The following is an 8,503-nucleotide window of genomic DNA, read 5'->3' as shown; positions in this document are numbered from 1 at the left end:
GCTGGGGCTGGCTCCAGCCGCTGCCCTGCTCCTCCCGGCCCCGCCGCATCCCCGCGGTGCGATCGTTGTGTTTTGGAGACCGGCGCCGCCCCCGCCGCCCCCTTGGCTCAAATACCGGCCCGGCGGCGGCAGCGCGGCCGCCCCCATGGTGGAAGCGGCGGGCGGGGGGCGCGGGGAGACCCCGCAGCTCGGGCTCGGCTCCGGGCTCGGCTCCTGCCCGCCGAGACCCGACCGGAGGCGGCGGCGGCGGCGGCCGGAGGAGAAGGAGGAGAAGGAGGCGGCCGGGGAGAGCCGGCTGGAGCTGCAGGCTTTCCGCGACTACGGGGAGAGCTGGTACCGCTCCCGAAAGGGGCTGGAGAGCCGCTTCCAGCCCCGGGAGCCGCTCGCCCGGCAGCCGCAGGTGGGGGTCGTCCATCCCATCCATCCCGTCCCATCCTCTCCTCTCCCATCCATCCCGTCCCATCCTCTCCTCTCCCGTCCATCCCGTCCCCTCCTGTCCCGTCCATCCCCTTCTTCCATCCCGTCCCGTCCCGTCCATCCCGTCCCCTCTTGTCTCTCCCGGTCGCGGCAGGTGACGGCGGAGGCTCGCTGCAAGCTGGTGAGCTGGCTCATCCCCGTGCACCGCCACCTGGGGGTCTCCTTCGAGGCGCTCTGCCTGGCCGTCAACACCCTCGACCGCTTCCTCGCCACCACCCCGGTGGCCGCCGACTGCTTCCAGCTCCTGGGGGTGACGGCGCTGCTCATCGCCTGCAAGCAGGTACGGCGCAGAGCCCCAGACTTTTATTTTGGGGGGGTCCCGGCCGCCCCTTCGCCCCCCGGCAGCCCCTCTCCCGTTCCCCCGCAGGTGGAGGTGCACCCGCCCAGCGTCAAGCAGCTCCTCGCCCTCTGCTGCGACGCCTTCAGCCGCCAGCAGCTCTGCAACCTGGAGTGCATCGTCCTGCACAAGCTGGGCTTCAGCCTGGCGGCGCCCACCGTCAGCTTCTTCCTGGAGCACTTCACCCGGGTGCGGATGGAGGAGCCGGGGGCCGACGCCGGGGAAGCCTCCGACGCCGGGATTTTGGCCCGGGGGGTGGCGGAGCTGAGCCTGGCCGACTACGCCTTCACCAAGTACGCCCCGTCGCTGCTGGCCGCCGGCAGCCTGGGGCTGGCAGACCGCCTGCTGCGGCACCGCCGCCCGCTGGACCTGCGGGTCAGCGGCTACCGGGAGGGGCTGCTGCGGGGCTGCATGGCCGAGCTGCAGCTCCTGGTGGCCCTCAACGGGCAGTCCCTGCCCATGGTGCTGCCGCCCGACGTGGCGCAGAAGTGCCCCTGGCTGCGGGGGGGAGAGCCGCAGGGACGCGAAATAAACTCCTCTCCCACTTACCTCCTGCGGCTGTTTGTCTGCTCGCGGGGTGCGTGCGCTTCTGGGGTGTGTGTGTGTGGAAATACGAGGGCACAGGGAGAGATCAACCCAGCAATCAATTCCCTGCAGTTAATTAGCAGTTAAGCCCGCTGGCATCACTCTCCATTTCATACGGTGTGCACTGGCTTGGTAATGGTTCTAGGAAAAAAAGAAAAGAAAAAAGGAAAAAAAAAGGAAAGAAAAAAGAAAAGAAAGGGGGAAAAGAGAAAAAAAAAAGAGGAAAAGGGAAAAAAAAAAGAAAAAAAGGAATAAAAAATGAAAAGGAAAATAAAAAAATAAAAAGGAAAAGAAAAGGAAAAGGAAAATAAAAAAAAAATAAAAAAGGAAAAGAAAAATAAAAAAGGAAAAGAAAAAAGGAAAAGGAAAAGAAAAAAGGGAAAAGGAAAAGAAAAGAAGGAAAAAAAAGAAAAAAAAATAAAAAGAAAAAAAAAGAGAGAAAAAAAGAAAAAAAAGGTGCACTCATCACAGTGTAAGAAAGGAAAACACTACACAATAAAGCAAGTAGCAGAAATAGTTCCTTGCTCCAGCCGGTCTCCGTTCGTACTTAACCAAGCAGGCACTGCGACACGGGGTGGGGGGGTACCAAGAGAAGAGACGTAGAGCCCCCAAACACCCCGTTTTTTTTTTATTTTATCGCCTGTCCCGCACCAAAGGACCGCCGGATGCCTTCCCGCCACGCTCCGCTCGCCTTTTCCCTGCCCCTCCTCCGCCGTTTAGGACGCGCAGCCCCGGCCGCGCCGTCCAACAAGCGCCGGTGCCGGTGCCGGGCGGCTCCGCGGGCGCGGGAGCGGCGGCGGGACGGGAATGGGGGGGCCGGGAGGGGCCGGGCCGGGGGGGCTGCGGGGCCGCGGGAGGTTTCCGCGCCGGGCCGGAGGGAAGGCGGGCGGCCGGGCGGGCACCCCGCGGCCCGGCCCCGTCCCCCCGCGCCCCCGCGGCCCGCCCGCACCCTCGGGGCGGCGCCGATCGGAGCGCGGAGCCCGGGCCGGCCGTCGGCTGAACGGCCGCGATGGAGCCGGGCGGCCGCCGGGCTTTCGGCAGCATCTGCCCCAACCGGGTGCAGGGCCCGGCCGCCCGCCTGGCCAAAAAGCCGGCGCGGATCCCCCCGGCCGCGCCCCGGCCCCGCCGCGGCCCCGCCGCCGCCGCCCCGCCGGCCCCCGCCGGCCCGGCCCCCGGTGAGTCCGCCCGCAGCGTCCCGGCCCCGCTGCCCCCGGCCCCCATCTCGTCCTCACCGCCCTCTCTCGCTGTCCCCAGCGCTCAGCACCCGCGACTGGCAGGAGCTGGCAGCCCGAGGCCCCGTCCTCCCCGTCGGTCCGGCCGCCCCCGCCGCCCCGCTGCAGGTAACCCCTGGCCGGGGGCAGCGGGACGGGGCCGGGGGAGACAGGGACGGGGCAGCCGTCGGTGCGGGAGCGCTGCGGGGACAGCCCCGGCCCTGCTCACGTCTCTTTTGCACCCCAGGGGCTGCTGCTGAGGGATGAGCCCGAGTTTGACTTCCAGGAGCTCCGAGATGCCGTCGACGATTTCATATCTGGCAAGTGGCTGGTTTTAACTCATCTGGGATGCGCGCATCTGGGCTCGTTCCCTGCCCGTCCCCCACGCTCGGTCTCCTCCTGCTTTTGGTGTATCTGATTTTTGGGTGCACGCTCATCCAGCCCTGGCCGGGGGGGTCACACCTGTGCTGTCGCCGCGGGGGTGTCAGCGAAATCCTAGAGGGTTCAGCGCCCGCCGTGGCGCAGAAGTGCTTTGGAGACACAGAGATGGAGGAAGATGCTCGGGACGGGGAGGGCGCGGTGGGATCGGGGCGAAGCGGGCCGGGACCACCTTCCCCGCGCTAACACCCTCGGGTTTTCCCCCTGGAAGCCTCCGCCCTGATGCCGCCGCCGCTGGACTGCCCCGACTTCGACCTGTCCCTGGGCGAGGAGGCGACGTGCGGCCCCTGCGCCCCACAGATGGGGATCGGGGAGGCGCCGCGGTGCCCCCCGACGTGCCCGGAGCCCCCCGAGCCGTGCTGGCAGGACGCGGCCGAGCGGCACCAGCGGGCGCTGGGGGAGGCTCTGGAGGAGAACAGCCAGGTAGGGCCCAGGGGGCTTTCCCTGCCCTTTGTCCCCCCGACGGGGAGGCTGCACGGCGCCCCGAGCGGGGTGTCCCCATCTTGTGCCCGCAGCTGCAGGAGACCCTGGCGCAGAGGCAGGAGGAGCTGGCGACGCTGCGGGAGAGCAACGTGCAGCTGAAGGAGCTGGCGAGCCAGGCCCGGCAGCTGGCCGCTGTCCTCGACGTGAGTGCTGCCGCCGCGGGGCAGGGGGGGGAGCCGGGTCGGGGCCGTGCTGGGGGGGGGCGTCGGGGCCGAGCAGGGTGGCGGCGGAGCGGGGCAGCCCCCTGAAGCCGCGCCGTCTCTTTCTCTCCCCGGCAGAAGCTGATGCTCCCGCAGTGCCCCGACGGGGCGGCCCTTCCTCCTTCTCCTCTTCTTCCTTCTCCTCCTCCTCCTCCCGCCGCCGGCAGCGAGGGGGCGGCGGGGGTGGGCCCGATGCTGCGCTCGGTGTCGGAGCAGTGCCGCGCCGCGCTGCGCAGCCTGGCGGGGAGCCCCCCGGCCAAGCGGCCCCGCCTGCACGGCGCCTTCCGCGGGCTGCGCCCCGCCCGCGCCCCTCCGCGCCCCTCCGACGGCGGCCGGGGGGAGCTGCCGGGGGCCGGCAGCCTGCGGGCAGCCCTCGGGGAGGAGGGCGGCATCCGCACGCTGTCCTTCCCGCAGGGAAACGCCTTCACCCTGCGCACGGCCGCCGGAGGGTACCGCTTCCGATGGGTGCCGCGCTGAGCCGGGTGGTTTCCTCCCGGGATGGCGCACGAAGGCTTTTTTTAAATTTTTAATATTTTTATTATTATTTTTATTTCGTCTCACCGGTGCTGGAGGCATTGCAAAGGGTCTTCTCCCGGCTGGGGGAGCAGAGGGGAAGGCTCTGCACATCCTCGCACCGAGCGCAGGGTGTCAGGGAGGATGGAGATTTTGCGGCTGGGGACCCGCCACCAGTGGCTTGCTAAGGAGCACGGTGAATTCAGAGCCACCTTCACACGAGATCCTGCCCGGCTTGCTCACCGGGCTGCAGCTGGGAAAGAAAACTCTCGGTGGAAACTTGAACTGCAAGAGAATGGGGATCCTGGGCGGCTGTGTCGGAAGGAGCACGGCCTCCCAGTCGTGGTGGTTAAACCCACAGTGTTTACAAGCTGCACGTGTGTCAGTCATGTGTGCTGCTGTCGATGTGTATGTGCACTCAGTGTGATGATTAAATCGTGCATAAAATGACCCCTGGTTTGTACTGGTGTGATGCAAGCACAGCGTTCTGCACCAGGTATGGACGTGTGCTTTCATCGGAGCAAAACCAGCAGAAAGCTGAGTGTCTGTGCAAACCTTTCCTTGCTCGATGTGCTCAAGCAGGAAACTTTACAGTGCAACACACTGCTGTTACTGTGCAGTGATGTTATCTCAAGCAAAGAGAAGAGTGGATGACATTAATTAAAGGCTTTCTAGGCAGACACATTTCACTCACACCCACTGCCTCGAAAGTTGAGACACCAATGCCACGTGTGAAATGCTGCCAGAGGTGTCTTCTGCGGCACATCAATGAATGAAGGCATTGTGCTCTGCCCAGGAAGGAGAGCTGGTACCTGTGGAAAGACCAATTTTTCCCCTTTTCAGTGCTCAGATTTCCCAGTATTCCTGTGCAGGCCCATGCACACTAACAGCAAACCATCATTTAGTGGGAGGTTTCTTAAGGCAGCTGTGACCCCATCCTCAGTGCTGTGCTTCTGGCAAGCAGAGGCAGCAGTAGGATGGGGAATGGCTCCTCTCGTCAGCACGATGTGTTGGTACGTGGCTCCTAGGAAACTGCAAAGGGCTGAGTGCCTGTGGTCCTTTGTATTTTTGGCCCCTCACATCTGGGATCCTTCACATCTGGGGTCCAGCACTAGCTGTGGTCCTCCCCGCCTGCAGCCGTGGCACCTTCTAGCAGGGATGGTGCTGGTGAGGCATGCTGAGGCTCACCCTGGGACAAATCCAGAGCCATTCATTTTGCAGAAGACCTTTGCCACGCTGGCAGAAATGCTGCATGAAAACAGCAGACAGGAGAGGAAAAACCTGCACCAGGCTGCATTAAATTTATCAGGGACTAAACTGGTAACATAAGGCAGCTTGTACGGATAAGTACAGCTCTTCTCCATGTGTTTTAGGAAGTTAAACTCAACACGTGTAGTGCAAACAACTTCATAATTCTCGTAAGTATGTTAATTCTTCAGAAATAGTGACACATGAGAACTGCACAATTCCAGTAGGATGCAAAAATAATCACAGTTTGATCATTGCTAGCATTGTTTTTGCTGCTATTTCATCCTTTGAGAATTACAGGGACATGCTTACTCTCTTATTATTGCAGTTAACCTGTTAAAAGTTTCTGCTGGCTACTTTTATTTGCAATGCTTCCATGTTAAAGATATTCTGGACTAATTCTGAGCAGTAATATAAAATGATCATAGGTGTCATTTGGCTGGTTTTATCTTCATCCTTGTTAGACGGACAGGCTGCTAATTGGCTAATGAGGCCAAAGTGCTTCTCGCTGAGACTCAGGGGAGCATCATCAGACACAAATAATGGGGAAAAGGAGGAGGTGTTTGGTATGTAACATCATGTAGTATGCAACACCACAACATATTTGTGTTAAAATATCAACTTTTCCTTGTTAAAACATCAAGGTGTTATTTTACATTCACACCTACCCATCCGCTCCTATACAGGAACTCCAAAATAAGTGCCCAAGCCTCTCGCACGGGTGAAAGCAGCTCCACAATGACTTTACCTGCGCTCTGCCTTCCCATCAGGTGGGAGCTGGTCTGGGGAGAGGGGATGGAGCTCAGCCCCTTCCCACTTGCTCCTGCTGTGCCTCAATTCCCCAGAGAAGCTGGGAGGCCACCACCTCTGGGCATAGACTCACATATACTTAGGAAACCTCATGCCCAATGAGATCTAGCTTTAGTGCATGGGGTGGGATATGTGCCGCAATGCATGGGGCAAGGATACTAAATGCAGGCATGGTGCACCGAACAGCACATGGATATGTGGTTTGTCTTCATTCTCCTTTCCTCACGCCCTCCAGGGAGGTGCATCATCCATGCAGTGTGGTGGTGCAGAGCTGAGGACACCTGGGGACACTTTGAGGAGGAGATTTTAATTTGAGAACAACTTTTAATTTGGGGGCAGTGTCAGAGAACAGTTTTAAGGACTGTGTCTTGAGTTTAAGACAAGTCCAAGTAAGCCTTGTTCTGGACACTTCGGCTTTTCATTGGATAAAAATGTTTAGGAGTAAACTAAAACATGGCACCAAATCTCTACATACAGCTTGATAAAAAAGAAATACTAGAAAGAGGAACTCTCTTTTAGTAAATAGGTGCATGACAGGTCAAAAATTTTAGGTAGCTTCAAGATAGCAAAGGAAAAGGAGACCTGACTAGATGTATTTAGAAAAGGCGTAGTGCTTCTGGTATAATTATAATTTGTGAAAGCAGTTTTTGTTGGCAATATTGCCTGCTTCTTTGTCTAGCCCAAAGGCTAGATATCAGCATAGCACTTTCCTGGAGGGTTGCTGAGGTCATTCAATGTGTCCTACGGATGAAGCATTGCCTGTCCACAAAGTTTAGATATTCTCCAGACATTTGGAATAAAAATGCACTTTCTTTGGTGTGAACTTACACATAACCACAGAATCATTACTGAGAAGAAATTCTTCACTCAGAGTAGTGAGGCCCTGGCACAGGCTGCCCAGAGAAGCTGTGGCTGCCCCATCCCGGGAGGTGCTCAAGGCCAGGCTGGATGGGGCTTTGGGCAACCTGGTCTGGTGGGAGGTGTCCCTGCCCATGGCAGGGGGGTGGAAATGGGTGGTCTTTCAGGTCCCTTCCAACCCAAACCATTCTACAATTCATTTAATTAGGCTGGCTACCATTTCTGAAGCACACATATTCCTACAACCATCATTCATACGGAGCTGAGTTCCACAGAAATATTCACCGGGTGCTCCCATGGGTTTTCCACAGCCCCTGGATGTTGGTGGGTGGCATGGAGGCTTTGTAGTCTTGTAGAGGCCAGGTCGCAATGCAGCTATGGTGCTACGGCACTAGGAGTGAGCCAACACTGTTGGGCTTGGCTCTTCTGTCCAGTGATTCTGGAAATGGAATTTTACTGACACGTCTAACCTTGCTTTCCTGAATATTTTTATAAAGACAGTTACGACTATATCTAACTTGAGGGAGAAGACAAGTATTTTGCAGTCAGTTTTATATGACAGCCGCAGCCCTCCTCATCTTTTCTAAACATTAATTTCTGGTCAGTGGCCATTATTTACATTTTGCATTGTACAGTCTTAACAAAAAAATAAAGCTAGTGAGGTCAGAAGAGGCTGTGGTTTGCTTTGGCACAGCTGTTTCATAGGTGTTTCAGAAGCAGTCTTACAGTCTGCTTCACATCCAGCACCTGTTCAAACTTTGATAGCAAGTGACTATTTATTTTCAATATTTACTTTATACTTTTCAAGGAAACACTATGAAAATAAAATTAAGAAGTGTCTTCAGGTTTATTCACACGTGGTGATCACTCTTGGTAAAGCCTCGGGATCTCTTGCCTGGGTAGCTTGCTGAAACAGGGTAGCTGGAAATCTGCAGGCTGATTCTCTTGGAAGGCATTTACTGTGACTAAATCCTCTCTCTTTAATATCCTTGAACAGAGAAACATCCTCTTTTCTAAGCAGAGCTGGTTAGCACCGCACAGCAGCCCTTTTGTCAGTGCTTTGCAGCACAGATTGGTAAAGCTTGAGGATTTGCCCCGAAATCCAAGTTGTCCCAGACATGGTGTGAGTTCCCATTTATGATAGCGCTGAGGAAAGGTAGACGGAGACCTGCTAGACACCTTCCTCCTTTAACCAAATGTGATGGCAATTCCTTTTCTGCAGGGCCCTATGCTCACAGGCTGGGGCAGAAGCGTGGCATCACAGCACCGGAGAGAAGCCCTGTAGAAACATTTTCTGAATGCAGGATACCAGGAAGGCGAGTTGAAGAGTTTCTAATGTATTT

The 8,503-nt window shown here is 57.6% G+C and overlaps 2 protein-coding genes across 2 annotated transcripts; both read left to right on the top strand.

The window, feature by feature from the left end:
* Positions 1–1,486, top strand: CCNO (cyclin O). The gene is made up of 3 exons (XM_068667203.1): positions 1–400; positions 572–757; positions 845–1,486. Exons 1-3 carry the CDS (start codon positions 146–148, stop codon positions 1,484–1,486), a joined length of 1,083 nt encoding a protein of 360 aa, XP_068523304.1. The 5' UTR covers positions 1–145.
* A 1,580-nt stretch (positions 1,487–3,066) lies between these two features.
* On the top strand, positions 3,067–4,208 carry MCIDAS (multiciliate differentiation and DNA synthesis associated cell cycle protein). Its single transcript, XM_068666434.1, has 3 exons — positions 3,067–3,471; positions 3,564–3,674; positions 3,810–4,208. The coding sequence occupies exons 1-3, from the start codon at positions 3,271–3,273 to the stop codon at positions 4,206–4,208; spliced, it is 711 nt and encodes a 236-aa protein (XP_068522535.1). The 5' UTR covers positions 3,067–3,270.
* The last annotated feature ends 4,295 nt before the right edge of the window (positions 4,209–8,503 follow it).

This window comes from Anas acuta, chromosome Z, assembly GCF_963932015.1.
Source record: "Anas acuta chromosome Z, bAnaAcu1.1, whole genome shotgun sequence".
Classification (NCBI taxonomy): Eukaryota; Metazoa; Chordata; class Aves; order Anseriformes; family Anatidae; genus Anas; species Anas acuta.
This window is presented reverse-complemented; position numbering and strand designations above follow the sequence as displayed.

Coding starts and splice junctions, on each gene's coding strand:
- CCNO (XM_068667203.1), top strand. CDS start 146: ATGGTGGAAGCGGCGGGCGGGGGGCGCGGGGAGACCCCGCAGCTCGGG. Junction 401..571: donor CGCTCGCCCGGCAGCCGCAG/GTGGGGGTCGTC, acceptor CGGTCGCGGCAG/GTGACGGCGGAGGCTCGCTG. Junction 758..844: donor TGCTCATCGCCTGCAAGCAG/GTACGGCGCAGA, acceptor GTTCCCCCGCAG/GTGGAGGTGCACCCGCCCAG.
- MCIDAS (XM_068666434.1), top strand. CDS start 3,271: ATGCCGCCGCCGCTGGACTGCCCCGACTTCGACCTGTCCCTGGGCGAG. Junction 3,472..3,563: donor CTCTGGAGGAGAACAGCCAG/GTAGGGCCCAGG, acceptor TTGTGCCCGCAG/CTGCAGGAGACCCTGGCGCA. Junction 3,675..3,809: donor AGCTGGCCGCTGTCCTCGAC/GTGAGTGCTGCC, acceptor TCTCCCCGGCAG/AAGCTGATGCTCCCGCAGTG.